The following is a 19,121-nucleotide window of genomic DNA, read 5'->3' as shown; positions in this document are numbered from 1 at the left end:
TAGGCTTAATTCTACGGTGGAGGAAGAAACAATATTGTGGTCAGGTGGCAAAATATTTCCCTAAATAGGAAACACTATAGCAACAGGCAGAAAGATGGAGCAGGCAGTCACACTTCTATTCAAAAAATTACCTTTATTGTTTGCTATGTGAGGCAATCAGCATTTTCTAAAGTGTATGTGAGCACACATAAGGCTGCACTCATACAAGTGGCTTGGCTGTATCACTGTGATCCTGTTTTAATCAAAAAAGTTAGTAAAGATCCCTCTGGATCTGAATAGATAGCTACTGGGAGGTTAAGGATGTGAAGAAGTGGTCCACTTATGATGTCTTTGGAAGTCAAATGTTTTTTGAGGTCACTGAGGCCCAGATTTAGTAATTCCTGCTATTGCCCAAGGCAACAAAAGGACTTACGTCAAATTTATGAAGCCGAGTAGTAGGCAGTTTGCATCATTTTTGGCGACTTGCGTGGTGGAAGTGCTGCGCAGGCCTGTGTGATACAGTGATTAATGTAGGCAAGGTGGATGTTCCCATCCAAATTAGAATGCAACAGTAACGCAGTGGGACTTACAAATATATTGCTGCGTGACGCATCTCTCGTCCTTATGCTATGATGTGCCGTATAGTAAATACAGCCCGTCATGATGAACAAAAGTAAATACCAAAGTGCAACACATTCTCACACAATGCTATGCAATGCAGCACTGTGTAAGTCTTAGAAAATCGGCCCTTGGTACTTTGGTGAATCAACTTCTTGGAAACTCCTGTGAAAGGCAAATGATCACTTTAGGTGAGCATTAATTGGCTCTTGTCCAAGTTTTGGGAGTTGTAACTTGAGTAGAGGACAGTCTCTCGTGCAAAACCAAGCCTTTTCTCTTCCTCAAAACAGTCAAAACTTGGCACAGATTTCTGAAGTAGGAGTGGGAAATTCTTCTGCTGCCTTGGTCATGATTACTGTGATATGTCACCTGTTAAACCTTAATATAGAAAGGAACTCACTAACTTTGTTTCATAGGTAGGGTGGGGCCTGATACTCCAGAGATATATAAATAACTGAGGCAAAAGATGAAGAGGCATCCACAGCTGGCAGAGGACGACAAACCACCAACAACCAGCACTCCTGCTTCTTCAGAGCAAAAGGAATACACCTCCCAGAAGCACAGGTTTCTAAGTTCATCATGCCCATTGAGGCTGTGCAGGTGAAGACATTCTACAATTCCAATGGCTTCCTGACAGGTCTACCTGTGCTGGGCACCAAGGATCTTGAGGCTACCAGGATGGCCTTCGAAGAGATGGAGAAGGAGTATGGTAAGTGCAAAGGGCAGGTCCCAGTTCACAAATTATTTTGAGTACCTTTCTGTGCAAATCAGTCACTTATGACCGTAACACCCAGACGGTAATATGGTAATGTACTTTTGCGAATGAAAAAAGATCCATCAGTGTTGCTGTAATCAAAAGAGCAGGTGTAATATGCATTCCATAGGGGGATGGTGCTACAGACTCTAATGCCTATTCAAAATGTGGAAGTTTGGATGTAGGTATGATATATTTGCAGATAAATTACCCCATCTCTACAGCAGAGTTCTCAGTAAATTGAACTTCTGACCAGTGCCACCTCCTTTTAGATTAGGCTTAAGAGAACATTTGCTCTGTCTGCCAGCATCATACATGTCCATTAGGCACAAAATGGTAATCATGCTTGACTCAAGACTAGACCACTCTACTGACTACTTCCAAGGAAAACTAATCCAACACACTGTGCAGCATCCCCGAAACACATAGGGTTAGACAGCCACACTAAACTACTTCCAAGCAACTCTTACCCACCACAGTGTTCTGCACCCATATAGCACTAAAAACTAGACCTACGCACTCAACTACTTCCAAGGAACTCTAACTGATCAAACTGATCTGCATTCCCGAAGCACTAAAAACTAGACCAACACACTGAGTTGTATCCCTGGAACACTAACCCAACATACTTTGCGGTATCCCTGAAGCACTTACACCTAGCCCACCACATAGAAATGTATCTTAGAAACACTAACCCAAAACCCTGAAGCACTAGACAAACACACTGAACTGCAGCTTAGGAACACTTAACCACCACACCCAGCTGCATCCCTGAAGTACTTACAACTAGACCACCACACTGGACTGCTTCTTAGGACCCTAACCCACCACACTTTCCTTCCTCCCTGAAGTACTTACAACTAGACTACCACACTAGAACTGCAGCTTATGAACACTAACCCACCACACTACGCTGCATCCCTGAAGTACTTATAACTAGACCACCACAATGGACTGCTTCTTAGGACCCTAACCCACCACACTTTGCTGCCTCCCTGAAGTACTTACAACTAGACCACCACACTGGACTGCTTCTTAGGACCCTAACCCACCACACTTTGTTGCCTCCCTGAAGGACTAAAGACTCGACAACCACACTGAACTGCCTCTTAGGAACACTAACCCAACATTCTGCAATGCATCCCTGAAGTACTTGCAACTATACCACCACACTGAACTGAATTCTAGTGACACTAACCCACCACACTGTTCTGAATCCCTGAAGTACCTGCAATGAGACCACCACACTGAAGTTCATCTCAGGAACACTGATCCAACACTGTGCTGCATTCATGTAGCACCTAAGACTAGACCACCACACTGAACTACTTCCAAAAAACACTAACCCAACTAACTTCATAGCATCCCTAAAGCACTAAAGAACAGATGAACACACTGAACTGCACCTCAAGAACACTAACCCAACACACATCCCTGTGTCCCTGAAGCATTTAACACTAAACCACCACAGTGAATTGTATCTTAAGAACCCTAACCCAGCACACTGCCACATCCCTGATCCACTAAACACTAGATCACCACACTGAACTACACCTTACGAACACTAACCTACCACCTTGTTCTGCACCATGAAGTACTAATGTCTAGACCACCACAGTGAAGTACATCTTAGGAGAACCCTAATCTCACAGGTTTCACTGCAACCAGAAAGACTTGTCCACCAGAGTGAACCAGATCCCAGGTGCAATAACCCCACAGGTTGCTCTTCAACCATTAAAAGACTAGACCACAACAAAGAACTGCATACTAGGAACACTGACCCAAAACACTGGGCTGCATCCTATGCACACTAGCCTATCACACTGCGCTACTCCTGAGGGACACCAAACAAGAATTTATTGACGACTTTAGTGATTGCAAATATATACAATATATCATGACTGCAAAGAAATAAAGAGTAAATGTGAAAAATGGTACCTGCAAGAGTGAGCATGGGGGCCACACTAGTGAACCACACCTGATAAATATTGTGTAATATGCCTTCATTTGGATGGGCTGACACACACTGAAATTATGTTTACAACCGAGGGAATGTATTTTTACATTAGATTAGTAGACCACTCTACCTCCAGCAAACACCACTGCAGGAGAAAATACTCACACCCAAACAGTCATAAAATGTGCATTGACCCTTCGTATGGGTGAATTTTGCAAATCAGCGGTTCGCGAATTCGTGCAAAAGCGCAAAAAAAATGAGAATTTGCGGATTTCCCTGCAAAATCGCAGATTTTTTTGCGATTTTGCACCACCGCTAGTGTGTGAGGGGTGGGGGGCAAACGGGGGGCTTCTATGCGAGTTCACATGCCTCTTGTGTGTATAATAGAACAGGCACCGATCAGAGCAGCAGATGAGGAGAAAGAAGCTTGTGGTCACAGGAACAGCACAGCGATAGAGCTCATGAACGTCAAGGATGCAAAAGCCTCCATTAAGCATCATAGCTAATTTTCGACAGTATATATGGGGAGAACACACACCTGCCCAGCCTGGACAAAACGCAATTTTTTTGGGGGCTGATTAACTTTGCCAACGTGCTGAAGGGCGCCGGGGTCCCTCGACTGAGCTGTCCATCATAGTGGATAAAGGGCAGGAAGACGGTGCACACCACTAGTGTGTGTGGGGGGGAAAACAGGCGGACTTCTATGCGAGTTCACATGCCTCTTGTGTGTATAAAAGGACAGGCACCGATCAGAGCAGCAGATCCCGGGAGAAAGAAGCTCATGGTCACAGGAACTGCACGGGGATAGAGCTTGTGAAAGTCAAGGATGCAAAGGCCTCCATCAAGCCTCATAGCTAATTTTCGACGGTAGATATGGGGAGAACACACACTTGCCCAGCCTCGACAAAACACACATTTTTTTTGGGCTTATTAACTGTGCCATCGCGCTGAAGGGCGCTGGGGTCCCTCGAGTGAGCTGTCCATCATAGTGGCTAAAGGGCGGGAAGAAGGTGCACACCACTAGTGTGTGTCTGTGGGGGGGCAAACGGGCGGGCTTCAATGCGAGTTCACATGCCTCTTCTATACTAATATAATAAAGAGAGAGCCCAAACCTTTGAGGCGGGTAATCTCAGGAACCACAGCACCAATCACAACACCCAATACAGCGTTGGAAAGGGCAGTTGCAGCAGAAGGACATAGGCTATGCAAACGCCCACCATATACATTTAAAAGGTAAAAGAACCATGCCAGCAAAGTAGTCTCTTGTGGGCGTGTCTGCGTTGTGCTGTGGGCGTGTGCTGGGAGCGTGACAAACGCTGGTGCCGTGTGGTACGTTCCGCCCGTCATGCCATGTCCCATATCATGTGCTGGGGCGTGTGCAGGGGGCGTGGGCGTGTGCGGGAGTGGGATTACGGAAAAAAAAGCAAGCGTTATGCCCAACATTTCATTGTTTTTTCTTCCCAGGTTCTGTACATTCCAGCTCCGGGTGTCCACCCTGCTCACTTTAAATACCCCTGCATCCCATAATCATAACCCACCCATACCACTTAAAATACCCCAACACCCTTAAACAATAACCCATCTTAACCCTATAAATATACCCTGTACCCCAAAACCCAAACCTATCCATAAACCCTAAAAATACCCCTGCACCCCAAAACGCAAACCTAGCCCTGAACCGTTTAAATACCCCTGTACCTCAAAACCCAAACCTACCCCTGAACCCTAAAAATACCAATGTACCCCAAATCCCAACCGTAGCCCTGAACCCAAATAATACCACTGTACCCCAAAACCCAAACCAACCCCTGAACCCTAAAATACCCCTGTACCCCAAAACCCAAACCTAGCCCTGAACCCTTAAAATACCCCTGAACCCCAAAACCCAAACCAACCCCTGAACCCTAAAAATACCCCTGTACCCCAAAACCCAAACCTAGCCCTGAACCCTAAAAATACCCATGTATCCCAAAACCCAAACCTAGCCCTGAACCCTTAAAATACCCCTGTACCCCTGTACCCCAAAACCCAAACCTACCCCTGAACCCTAAAAATACCGCTATACCCCAAACCCCAAACCTAGTCCTGAACCCTAAAAATACCCCTGTACCCCCAAACCCATACCTATCCCTAAACCCTAAAACTACCCCTGTACCCCATAACCTAAAACTATATCTGAACTCTTAAAATACCCAAACACCCAAAAACATATACCTCAGTACCCCAAAAGGTATACCCCTATACCCATACTTACCTTATCAAAACATTAAAAGGCTTTTACCATTCATGCATTTACAACGAATTTCGTTGTAAATGTATATGTGTGGGGGGGGGGCAAAAGGGCGGGCTTCTATGCAAGTTCACATGCCTCTTGTGTGTATAAAAGGACAGGCACCGATCAGAGCAGCAGATCCGGGGAGAAAGAAGCTCGTGGTCACAGGAACTGCACGGGGATAGAGCTCGTAAAAGTCAAGGATGCAAAGGCCTCCATCAAGCATCATAGCTAATTTTCGACGGTAGATATGGGGAGAACACACACCTGCCCAGCCTGGACAATACGCGGATTTTTTGGGGGCTGATTAACTTTACCATTGCGCCGAAGGGTGCCGGGGTCCCACGAGTGAGCTGTCCATCATAGTGGCTAAAGGGCGGGAAGACAGTGCACACTACTAGTGTGTATGTGTGTGGGGGGGGGGCAAACGGGCGGGCTTCTATGCGAGTTCACATGCTCCTTGTGTGTATAAAAGGACAGGCACCAATCAGAGCAGCAGATCCGGGGAGAAAGAAGCTTGTGGTCACAGTAACTGCACGGGGATAGAGCTTGTGAAAGTCAAGGATGCAAAGACCTCAATCAAGCATCATAGCTAATTTTCGACAGAAGATATGGGGAGAACGCACACCTGCCCAGCCTGGACAAAATGCACATTTTTTGGGGGCTGATTAACTTTACCATCGCGCCGAAGGGTGCCGGGGTCCCTCTACTGAGCTGTCCATCATAGTGGCTAAAGGGCGGGAAGACGGTGCACACCTCTAGTGTGTGTGTGTGTGGGGGGGCGAGCGGGCGGGCTTCTATGCGAGTTCACATGCCTCTTGTGTGTATAAAGGGACAGGCACCGATCAGAGCAGCAGTTCCGGTGAGAAAGAAGCTTGTGGTCACAGGAACTGCACGGGGATAGAGCTCGTGAATGTCAAGGATGCAAAGGCCTCCATCAAGCATCATAGCTAATTTTCGACGGTAGATATGGTCAGAACACACACCTGCCCAGCCTCGACAAAACGCAAATTATTTTTGGGCTGATTAAGGAGTTACTGAATTTGACCTTCAACTCAGGCACCTGCTTTATCTGTATCTGTAAGTGCTTCCTGCAGGAGCCTCGTTGTCTACTTGTAACTATTCTCTGACCCTGCTTCGAGGGTCAGAGAATAGTTGCAAGTAGGAAAGGAGGCGCCGCTCAGGAAGCACTTACAGGGTTACAGCAGGTGCCCAAGTTGAAGTTAATTTCTTCGTAACCATTTTGTAAATGGTTACAAAGAAATTAGCTTCAACTTGGGCACCTGCTGTAACCCTGTAAGTGCTTCCTGAGCGAAATTCGTCCCGCTCACAAATTCGCGGATTTTGCCTCGATTTCGCGCGATTCGCGGATCGGGAAATCACGGAAAATCCACAAATTCGCGAGCGGAATGAATTTTCCGCCCAATTTTTACCTTGTGCTCCTCCGACTTCAAACGTTTATAGGCATGTTCACAAAATACAACATGCACACTAACAAAAGGGCTGTTGTTCATCCTTTGTACAAATCCAAACTTCTTCGATTTTAAGCAAAAGACAGATCTCTTGGCTTTGTATGTGTGTGTGCATCTGTGTGCATGTGACGTTATTGTGGTGTTAATGTTACACAAAGTCAGAGCAGAGAAGTTTTCTTAGGAACACCTGACCTCAAAAGCAAATATTCACCTTTGAGGACAGAGGGAGGGAGTGACTGGGGTAAGTCACCAGAGACACTCATAAATCTTTCATAATTGTAATTATGTGTAAGTATGCAAATTACACTGTACATAACTGTATTAACTCTTCACCTCCCCCCACCCCCATTTTAATCAGTTCTGAACCAGGCGCACCAGAACCCCAGTGTTCAGTGTTTACAACCTTAGGCTCGATTAATGCTGTTGCAGCATTAATAGTGTCTGTCAAAGGAGGTTTGAGCTTTATCAAATACCGAGGGCCACTGGAATTATGCGGCAAACGAGGGCCAAATTATGACAGATGACCAGATAACTTTTGCAAAGGAAGACCCACCGCTGCTCAGCATTACGTGGGTCCGTGTTTTAGTAACTTTTGATCCATTTTAGGTAGAAACATTTTTTTTTGTAAAAATCTTCAAATTATGCAGCAGATAATGGATTAGGTGGCAAATACGACAAACTCATAACTCTGCTGAGGCCACTGAATCACATAAGTGCAGTGTCCCTAAAATACCCAAAGCAGGAATATTGATTATAGTGGTGACATCAGCAGCTGGATTTGAAAACGTGCTGGCACAACATTCGCCTTTTTGTGAATTGCAAACCTGCCCTTGTCACCCAACAAGCTTGTTGTGTGAAAAATGCAAAAATCAGTTTGTCATAAAAAACAAATTATTTTTATAAACACCAAGGGGCCAATTCCGATTCGGTAAACCAATCGTACGACCGAATCGAATCTGTAGCCCTTTCCGTACGACTCGTACAATTCCGTCCGAATCGTGTAGTACGATTCGTTTGAATATACAACAGAATTGTTGTGAACTATAGAAAACGCAAGAGAAAATCCGTACGACACAGACCCTCACAGTGAATCGTACGAATCGTAAACATGCTGTATGACCCGGCAAGTACGATCCGGACCGGGGAATGAGAACGCGATTCGTACGGAAAACGTCGCGTATGAGCGATTCGTATGGAGAGCCACACAATCACCTATGTACCATACCCCTGCAATCATGGGGTGCACGCACCGTACCTCTACTCACCGTACCCCTGCAATCATGGGGTGTACGCACCGTACCCCTGCAATCATGGGGTGTACCCACCGTACCGGGGGGGGGGTCCGTTTCGTACGTGGTTCGAGTCAAAATCTGCTTTTCCGGACGTTTTGAGTTCCCGTAGAAAAAGAGTCGTACGGAGTGTTGACGAGACGAATTGTACTTGCTGGGTTAGAAAATGCTACTTCGATCCGTATGGACATCGCAAACTGCATGTTCCGAATGCGATTCGTACGGATTTTTAAGTCGTATGGTCTTTTGTACGATTCGTACGGAGATCTGCTTTGGGTCTGAATCGTTCTTCATCGTACGTACGGGGACATTTAAGAGTACGATTCGTACAGGAAATATGCTCCATACGGCTATTTGTAAGGGATTTTACCGAATCGGAATCGGCCACCTAATGTACATATTATTACGTATTTCAGTTCTTTAAAAAACAAACTGATTATCAGAGAAAACAGCTGATTTTTAAAAAACAATTACAAAAAGTGTTTCTCTAAAACAGAAATTCTCAATTGTAAATGCATTAGATATGCTCCCCATATTATATGTTTTGAAAATAAATTTTTCAGCTCCATTCACAATTAATGTATATAGGAAAAATAACATTTGCCCATTCTCAGTTAGCATTGATGACAACCCTACCAGACATGGCCACGCGCATCTGGTGACTCTATAATACATAGGATCACTTTCCTGAGCCTCCCCTTAGCACACGAACCTGCACTGGTTGTTTACTCAGTGAATGTTCCTTTCTTGTGTTACACAGGTAAGGAGCACACCCAGTACAGCCTGCATAATATCCACCAAGCCCACCCTTGGGTGATGGACCTGGCCGCCCACCTGGACATCCTGAAGGCTATCACTGCTGTGCTGGGACCTGACATAATCCTGCTGGACTCCCGGTTCATCTGTAAATACCCCTCCTCCGACATTCCACACACTGATGACGCGGTGCCCTACGTGGCCTGGCACCAGGACATCAAGTAAGCAAATGTGCATTCGCATCCGATCCTCATACCTATGAGTCCAAACGTGGGCTTAAACTAGAGGTCTGTAAAACTGCAACTGTGCAGGTCTCGTTGGTTGCATATTCATCATTTTGTAATTGCATGAAACTTGGAAATTTTAAGTGTTCTTTTTATTCTGGAAAATAATGGCCAACAGTTTCTAAAAACCTCGCTTTATTAAGTTGAAGGACATTTTACAAAAAGTGGAGTTACAACTCTGTTCTCTCACAAAACTGATGGTTTGATGACATTATGTCTCGCAGTTAATTATCACTCATAGTGAGTGCCGGAAATCATTATTACAGGCATTATGTGAGGGGCATTAATCGCTAAACTGCTTTGACAATATCACACCTGACCGAAGATGTATTGGCGTTCAGTTAATGTATTACAGCTGGTCTTTCTGTTTACCCTTCACAGGTACTGGGGCTTCGAGGGCGGGCCAGTGGCATCAGTGTGGCTTGCTCTGGATGACGTAGACACAGAAAATGGTGTCCTTCAGGTTATTCCAGGTATGGACTTATGTGTATATGCATAGCATCAGGCAGAGAGCCTGGGGCAAAGTGGGAAAGAAAAGCCTCCCTTGAATTCAGCAAAGAGCTTTTGTATTGTATTGTATTGTATTGTTATTTGTATAGCGCGGTTTCTGCCCAATGGGCGTCCAAGCGCTGATGCATGAAGACAGAACTGGGAGTACGGACAGGGTTAGAGTTCGGTGGACCTTGCAAACAGGTATGTTTTCAATTGTTTGCGGAAAGAGAGTAAGTTCGAATTAGTCCGGAGTTGTAGGGAAGTGAGTTCCACAACTTAGAGGTGTTTAAAGAGAACATTCTTCCTCCGGTCCTGGCTCTCCTTACTTTGGGTACCACGGCCAGGAAGGCCTCCGTAGATCGAAGGTTTCTCTTTGGGTGGTATTGATTGACTAGGTTGTCATTGATAGCTGGGCCTGTCTTCCAGAAGGCCCGGTGGGCAATACATAATGCCTTGAATGCCACTCTCTGCCTCACTGGTAGCCAGTGTAGGCTGTTTAGTGCGGGTCTAGCTGACTGAGTTCGTGGAATCTGTAGCAAGGTGCGGGCTGCACAGTTCTGTACTACCTGTAGCTTTCGTAGGGTCATCTCGGGGGCTCCAACGTATAGGGCGTTGTTCGAGTCTAGCCGGGACTGAATCAGGCCCTGTACTGCCACTTGTTTGGCTTCCATTGGTAGGAGGGGTAAAACTTTCCTCAATGTTCTAAGTAGGCCAAAACATGTGGCGGATAGTTTGGTGGCCTGAGTGGAGAAGGAGAGACTTTTGTCAAGCCATACTCCCAGGCTTTTTACACTTTCCTTGGGGGTAGGAGGGGTACCCAGGCACGGAGGCAATAGGGAGATGAAAGATACTGGTGATACTGAGCCCAGGAGCATGAGCTCAGTTTTGTCTCCATTAAGTTTTAAGGAGGAGCATGTCATCCACTCCTTGACATCCTCTAGGCATTTCATCAAACCTTCCGAAGTATGTCTGGTACCCTCTTGAGCCAGTGATAGCACTAGCTGGGTATCGTCAGCATACAATATGATTTTAATACCGTATGGTTCGACGACCCCGGCCAGTGGTTTCATATATACATTGAACAGGGCAGGGCTCAAAGAGGAACCCTGCGGCACCCCACAGTTCAGTGATTTTCTGGCTGATACTGTATCCCCGTCAAAGATCTGAAAAGATCTGTTGTTCAGGAACGAATCAAACCACCTTAGAGCATCGCCTGTGACACCGATGTTACATAGACGGTTCAGCAAGGCGGTCATAGCTGACCGTATCAAAGGCCGCACTTAGATCAAGGAGGATCACTGCCACTGATCCTCCCTGATCTAGTATCTTTCGTGTCTCTTCGGTGACCGCAAGCAAGGCGGTTTCAGTACCATGCTTGGGTCTGAATCCTGTCTGGGTTGGGTCCAGAAGCAAGTTGTTTTCAAGGAATTGTACTAGCTGGATATTTATGTACTTCTCCAGAACCTTACCTACCCAGGGGAGTAGTGAAATTGGGCGGTAACTGGAGTGGTCTTCTGGGTTGAGATTGGGTTTTTTTAACAGAGCCAGAACCATGGCTCTATTCCATCCAGTGGGTACTGTACAGGAGGAGATGGAGGAGTTAAGTAGATCCAGCACCACGGGGAGGGTGGCTTGGCTTGCCTGGAGCAGTATCTCCGGTGGAGCAGGGTCACGGGGAGAGCCAGATTTGACTTGACGTGCCAGTTGATGAAGGGTGTCAAGATCTAATTTAGCTTTTGTGTCATAAGGAGCAACTTGGCGAAGGTTATGAAGTTGGGGGAGTGTCCATATAATGATTAGGTTCCCTTTGTGCGGAGAGAGGGTTAAGGTTGAACACCTGAAGGATAGTTGCATCAGTTGGATGTTGATCAGACTCTCAGACAGAAGATTTAGGACCAGATTCACTTCCTCATGTTCTGCAATGCATCTATCAGCTGTGATACCACTTGGACTCAAATAACTTACCAAAATTGGGAATTCTGGAAATCAACACAAAAAGGGACAGCAGAATCCTGTCACAGCAACAGACCTTCCTCTGAAAAAGCCTTCCTCCTGCTTTCATCTTAGACACCATTTTCCCTAGTTCCAGTAGCAACCAAAAAAAAACTCTTCCTACAAACCTTTTGTTGGTTATCTTCTTGAGTGCCAACAACACATTCACCAATCCATTCTCAGCCATGAGCGCTCCTCAACCAGCCTTCTCCTTCTGAGCATTCATCTTCTGAAGGACTCTTCATTCTATGAGGTTTCTTTATAAGTCCTATCTAACACCACACAGTTGCATCCCTCTAATGATCATGAAGGTAGAGACACAGAAGTACCCAGAAGCATGAGAGTGATGGGTGAGGTAGCTGGAAGAGGAGAGAGGAGTAAGCATGTGATGGTCCCTAGATGCAAGTTTGTGGAAGAAGCAGGACCCAGTTGTTCATGGTCTGCCTTTTCACGTTGAGAATGTGTGGCTGGGGTACAGAGGTGGTCTGGACAGGAGTCACCATTAGGAAACAATGAAAATGTTTACACTCGATCTGTGTCCTCTGTAGGAAGTCACAAGCGGGGCATCCTAGAACACCAAACAGCCGTCAACCCAGGAAACATGCTAACTGCTAATCAAGAGATTCCCCGGCATCTGGTGGATGCAGAGAACGCGGTGGAGTGTCCGCTCAAAGCTGGGCAGATGTCGGTAAGTGCACCTTGCGCTTTTGTTCTCCTGTACATTGTATTTTAACAGATTGATTGACTGACTTACTTTAGTCATTTGTCTACTGCACAGTACCCTAACGAAGCCTCTAGGGTTTGATGACCTAGAACAGTTGCCTAGAATAAATGAGCCTTGAGCAGGTGGCTGAAGGAAGTAGCTGCAGGGACTGTCTGGACATTTCAAGGAAGGCCAATCAAGGCCAAAGCATCCTAAATGCTGAAATATCTTTCTCTTTGATATGGTGAAACAAGAGTCCTAAGTGTGCACAACTGAGAACACCTGGCCACCCTACATAAAATACGTATCAGTCAGGCATGATTTAAAGAGAGTCGAATCTTTGACTGAGAACCAGTGAAGAAGTTGTGACCATCTTAAATTGATCTTTCATCTTTAAACTATGCACAAGGTGAACATCACATATTGCACCAGCTGTAGAGGATGTACAGTCGACTGAGGGAGTTCAGCATACACCTTGCATCACCTGTAGTCTATGCAAGTCAGACTTAGGGAGATAACCACACACCATGCATCACCTTTGTTCTGTGTATGGCACACTTAGCGAGATCAGTCACATCTTGCATCACCTGTAGTTTATGTGTGGCAGATTTGGGGAGATAAGTATATTTATTTATTCATTTGCAAAGTTGTATATAGCGCTGGCTAGATCCGGTGGTATCAGAGCGCTTTACATGAGGATCAGCGAGTTACAGGTTACATCAATTACAGGAGCCAAGTATATACATAGGAGAAAACACAAGATTACACAATAATATGAGTTATTAACGCGTAGTGTAGCCAATGCCTTTTATTTATGTTTTAATAACAAAAACAAAAATAAAAGGCATTGTTAATTGCAATGTCAATAGTTCAAACTAACATAAATGCAAGACCTATTGCATTGCAAATGCTTGTTAGAATAAGGAATGTCTGCGGCTTCAGTTTGTCGAAACATCAGTCAGTCGAAAAGATCACTCTGAAAGTATAATCCAAAATGTTAAATTGGGGTACTCTCTCGATGCTTGTCCTTCTTATAAACCATCGAAGGCAGCTAACTAATTGAATCCGCAGATTAATGCCCTTTTTAAATTACCCTTGGAACTGGTTAAGAGAACATCAATTTGGAAAAGGCACTTCTGGTGCCTCTTTAGAAAAAAGCCAACAAAAAGAAACAATGCAAAATCACTTATTCTGATGACTATATGTTAGGTTATATGGATATACCTTACCGCACCTACTATCTACATATATATCAATGTTGATTTTAGGGAGGTCAGCATACACCTTGCATCACATATAATCTATCTAGTATCTATGACAGACTTAGAGAAATGAGCAAACTCCTTTCATCGCCTAAAGCATATGTATAATATACACAAATCAGCACTGTCTCGCTTGGATTTGATCACTGCTTCAAAAATGTTTTCTCAATGTAACAGGGAGCACAAAGGCATAACTTCTTACCAAACTGTACTCCTGCACTGGTCTGTGACCCAGCAGTTACTAGCCCTTTCTTTCAGAAAAGCTACAATTTACGTCAGATCATTTTCTTTCTATACATCAAATTCTCTACATATATCTACCTATTAATTCCAGAATGTTTATGCTATAATTCCAAGTTAACTCCTTCCGTGCTGGCATGGTGGCGCTGTGCTCATGACGAGCTGAGCTCGTCATGACACGCGTGGCGCTCACACATGGGGCTCATTCCCCCGCTGTGCTGAGCGTTCTATGAAAACGGGCGTGGTCATTATGAGCTCAGCTCGTCATGAGCACAGCGCAACCTTGCAGCGTGACGAGCTGAGCTCGCTACAAGCACCGTAGCGCTGGGCGCGCCCCCCTCCTCCCATCGCTGTGGGGTAATTAGCCCCGCGGCGAAGGTGCTAATTCTAATTATAGTTTCAGCAAGCCCAATGCTATAAAAAAAACCTTCAGGAGCATTATTGACTTTTGCTTAGCCCATGATCTTATGAGAGTATGACTGCCATTGGTCCATTTAAAGTGAACACAGCATTCTACAAACATCATGAAGTGGTGACATGACAAACTAAGGCACTGATAAGAAACAAAAGAAGACAGGACAAAAACGACCTATTCAATGGCGAAATCTATTTTCTGATTGATGAAGGACTTTTCTATTATTATGTTAGTGTTCAAATGGTACTCTCAATAATGTATTTATTCCCTCAGCTTCAGTATCTTCTAAAAATAGGAACACTTGTGAGGTACTCTTCATATCAAATTCGGGAGTTTAAACTAATGCAAATTGACAGTTCAATGAATTCTTCTTTTATATACACTATACAACTCAAACAGCCATGCAGAACATTCTTTGCATTATTGCTCACTTCCCTAGGAAAAAGATAATATTCAGTGGATATTAATACTTGAGGATATGTAAATTTCGAAATATTTTCAGATTGCGTTAAATGTCTTGATTGAGAATTCTACTGGCACCTTGGCACAGGAGATACTTAATGTCAAGGCTAAGATGGGATGAGGCACCTTCGGTGTTTTTAAATTTGCTTCTAAATTAGGAAGTCGTCGTATATGTGACATGTTTCATATCTATCGACTTAGATGTGCCTCAGTGGCACTTTATGGTTCAGGTGTTTGGGGACATTGTTGTCATGGAGATCTTCAAGTAGAGGAAAACAACTTTCTAAAGAGACTGCTCTGTCTTCCAACCTCTGCCTCTACCGGGCTGGTTCACCAAGAGGTTGGGTTGGAATTCCTGACTGATCTCATAGGTCTAAGACCACTAATGGCCTGGAGATCTAGCTGGGCCAAGGAGGAAACTGGTTTTACCAGGAGAATCATTCAAGACTGCCTCCAATTGGATAAATATAGTCTGATCCCATGGCTTAATTACGTCATCACATCATTTAGGGATGTATTTGATTTGAATGTTTTTTTGACCCCGCTAGTGCCACTGATATTTCATAAAAGGAGCTTAAACATGTCTATCTGGGGGCTAAAGCCAAATTGCGTAGGGATGCCACTTGCCTGTATGTAACACATCAATTTTATCACTCTAATAATCAGGCAAGCTTCGGCTTTTCTAAGTATTTAAAAGTGGTTACCAAGCAATCCCACCGGTATGTCCTTACCAGACTACGATTGGGTATTGTCTATAATCTGGTGGCTTTCCCCCTGATAAAAAAAATATACGTCAACCCCCTGCCCATGTGATGGGTCTTCGAAGCAGAGCACCGAGCTCTTTTTGCTTCTTTGTCCTTTGTATTTGTATCTCCGTATTGCCTACCTTAAACCGCTTTTAAAAAAATATTCTGTGTCAACTGTTAAAACTGCTATGAGGCTTCTATTTGCTCTTGACGAACCGGATGTGTGTTTTTTTACAGCGGTATTTATTCTGAAATCTGTGTCCGTCAGGAAAAGTATGGCCTTTTTAACCTAACATCGAATGCATTGTTTCCAGTAAAATTAACAGCCCTTGCCTATTTTGCTGCCCCTCTCTTTCATTGATTGTATGACTGTTAATATTTCACCAATTGCTTTGTATTATAGATGTATTATATGTGCTTTTATGATTGTTTTTTTTCAAATGATCGGATAAAGCTTTTGAAATGAAATAAAATGACAATTCTACTGCAGCGAAAACAGGCATGTGGCATTTCCTGTGGTCTCATGACATGATTTGTAAGTTCAAAATCAAGAGTACATTCCAAATGTTTCTATTTTGGGTATACATATTGTACCAGTAGTCTTAGTCTGCCATTTTCCCACATATGTGCTAATAGATTCATTGCTGGATCTGAGCCTTGATTTGCTAATGATCTATAATCTTTAATGATAATAGAAAGATGTAACTATAAAGAAGTACATATTGACTGCAAGTAAGGACCACATGCCCCAATGCTCTTCTTCGTCCTCAGGTCCATCTCCTTATAAACCTTTAATGTGCCTGTCCTCTCCTAAATATTTAATATCATCATCTTGTCTTTCCAGATCCATGATGGGCTGACCGTCCATGCGAGCGAGCCAAACATGTCCCACAGGAGAAGATGTGGATTTGTGATCCGGTATATCCCCACTAGAGCCTACCCTGTGACGGTGAGTAGAGTCGCAGGATATCAGCATTAGACAAACTATCAATCAGTTCAGGTGCAGGCCAAGTCAACCAGAAATCAAACTTAGAACAGTTGATACAATTTCAGTGGCCCCTTTGAAAATTCAGACCTTTTTCAATTTCTATAGATTTGGAAGATATTTCTGAAAGTGAGAATCTGCTGCTCTGCTACCTTTTAGGACAGTTTTTGTACACATCAGTATGAAATCCTAATAGTTTCTGAAGCCTGTACATGCTGCCCCAGAGCCGGCCTTTAATTGTCTGTGAACTGTTAAATGCTTTTGCAATAATTTAAAACGCATAAATAGAAGGTAGTTTTGTATTCAATATACAAAATATGAAGAACAATTGCTTTACTTATTGGGGATGCCAGTAGGCATCCACACATAAGCAGCAGAACATTCTCATATATCACATAGCTTCCTACAAAATGGAAGCTGTACCATTATAATAGTGCTGCATCAGGCACAAAGCTCAAAAGGGAACAAAACACAGCTTCAAATGAGGACAAATGTATCATTTTGCAAGCAATTGTCTAGCATTTCTGATTTCTGGATTCCGGGGTAGGTGTTTATGATGGATCATAGTGGAGATTAGTGGACTCCTGGGAAGGTGTTTATGATGGTGGATCTTAGTGGACTCCTCGGAAGGTGTTTATGATGGTGGATTGTAGTGGACTCCTGGGAAGGTGTTTATGATGGTGGATCTTAGTCGACTCCTGGGAAGGTGATGATGATGGTGGATCTTAGTGGACACCTGGGAAGGTCTTTATGATGGTGGATCTTACTGGACTCCTGGGAAGGTGTTGATGATGGTGGATCTTAGTGGACTCCTGGATAGGTCTTTATGATGGCGGAGCTGGAGCTTAATGGACTCCTGAAAAGGTGCTTGTGATGGTGGATCTTAGTGGTTTGCTGAGGTTCTGTTGCTGGAAAAAATCCTCTAAATGTGGCTGAGAAATGTTGAAGTGGGTGGACTGGGAGTCTGTCAATCTTTAACAGATGTTTATTACCATCCACTTCTAAATGAGCCCTCAAGTCTTGAATTTAATTGCAGAGTGAGCAGGATCTTGTGTGAATTATCAAACAGCGATTGGTGGTCCTTTGGGACTGGTTCATAGGTCTGCCAATGCTAAACCCTCTCATCCTGATGTTGTTCTCTACTCTATGATTCTAGGACCCAGAGCGCCCTCGCTCCTTTCCTGCCACAGTCTTGGTCGCCGGAACAGATGAATACAAGCATTTTGAAGATCATGCACCCAGTTTCTTCTGCAAGGCTTTCTGAACCACAGGGACACTTCTAGCAGCAGAGCACTGACGGAAAAAGCACTATCCCTCCTACTGCACGTGGGGATCGATTATTGTAGTTGATATTCAATGAATGATGGAGCACTGTTGATAATTTCCACTATAGATTGAAACTCATACCTCAGGCATCACTTTTTGTATTGCAAATGATATAAAGTCCAGTAATGTCAGATTCTCACCACACTGTGCAACATACTGTTAACATAAATAACTATATATATCAGAACTCAAGAAAAGTGAACTGTTTTCTATATTACACTTTTATTAGACAACTGAGATATGGACCATGGACACTCTAAACTGTACTTGTGTTGTAAATTCTCTGTTGCTTGTCATTATTATATTTATTAAAAATGTTTATATAGTTTTGAATCAATAAGCAGTGTATTAAATATGTATAATTGCAATGCATTATGAGTCCTTGGATGTGCACTGCACCTATATATTCACTCAGCTGCACACATTCATATACATTATGTTCGGGATGCAACCCAGCTGCTGAGAAATGCAATGAATGTGTGTCCTGGTACAGACAGCAAGACCCTTATCCCTCACCCACATATTCCTGCTGCTGCTATTCCTTGATGTAGTGTCAGACAAGAACTACTGTGTCCAGTGCCGCTGGGCTGGTGAAAGATGATGCCTTAGAGCCTCTTGCATTAACTAGATACCCCAACCCTCCTGTGGGCACAGGTGGTGCCAATGTGAAGCCAGTCAGTGGAGTGCAACATACCAGTTACACTATTAACTCTCATTGATGGATACTCCATGTCCTTGAAGATCAGCCCTGGGGGTCGATCTGCTGTTAAAGGGCTTTGAGACAAAAGAAAGAAGGAACAGTTCAATGGAACAGTATGAATCCCTCCATGTCAACGCCTCAATTACATAATATTGAGGTTACAAAATCTAAGGTGTGTAGTATGGAAGAAATCAGAATTTGTGATATTAATTTGCAAACATTGACTCACTCGAGGCAAACAGATCTACCATGAAAAACGCCATGGGCATAGAAGTTGATTGTCGGAGAACCAAAGAAGACAAATTATATTTATTCTCGAAACTAGAGTTGAGGGAACAAATCTAGGAATATTGCTAGAGGTTGATAGGGCCTGATGCTTAGATAGTAGATGCTTTTTCTGTTTTGGCAAAGGACCGG

The 19,121-nt window shown here is 44.0% G+C and overlaps 1 protein-coding gene across 1 annotated transcript; it reads left to right on the top strand.

Moving 5' to 3' along the window:
* Positions 1-1,079: 1,079 nt before the first annotated feature.
* On the top strand, positions 1,080-18,375 carry LOC147668648 (phytanoyl-CoA dioxygenase domain-containing protein 1-like). Its single transcript, XM_086948549.1, has 6 exons — positions 1,080-1,306; positions 9,102-9,318; positions 9,763-9,854; positions 12,414-12,553; positions 16,538-16,642; positions 17,835-18,375. The coding sequence occupies exons 1-6, from the start codon at positions 1,177-1,179 to the stop codon at positions 17,940-17,942; spliced, it is 792 nt and encodes a 263-aa protein (XP_086804675.1). The 5' UTR covers positions 1,080-1,176; the 3' UTR covers positions 17,943-18,375.
* Positions 18,376-19,121: the final 746 nt, after the last annotated feature.

Source organism: Lissotriton vulgaris, unplaced genomic scaffold, assembly GCF_964263255.1.
Source record: "Lissotriton vulgaris unplaced genomic scaffold, aLisVul1.2 SCAFFOLD_2046, whole genome shotgun sequence".
In the NCBI taxonomy this organism is placed as follows: Eukaryota; Metazoa; Chordata; class Amphibia; order Caudata; family Salamandridae; genus Lissotriton; species Lissotriton vulgaris.
This window is presented reverse-complemented; position numbering and strand designations above follow the sequence as displayed.

What these genes read in the sequence shown, in the direction of transcription:
- LOC147668648 (XM_086948549.1), top strand. Translation starts at nt 1,177, where the DNA reads ATGCCCATTGAGGCTGTGCAGGTGAAGACATTCTACAATTCCAATGGC. An exon ending in TCAAAGCTGGGCAGATGTCG is followed by an intron (nt 12,554 to 16,537) that starts GTAAGTGCACCT and finishes TTGTCTTTCCAG; the next exon opens with ATCCATGATGGGCTGACCGT. An exon ending in CTAGAGCCTACCCTGTGACG is followed by an intron (nt 16,643 to 17,834) that starts GTGAGTAGAGTC and finishes CTATGATTCTAG; the next exon opens with GACCCAGAGCGCCCTCGCTC.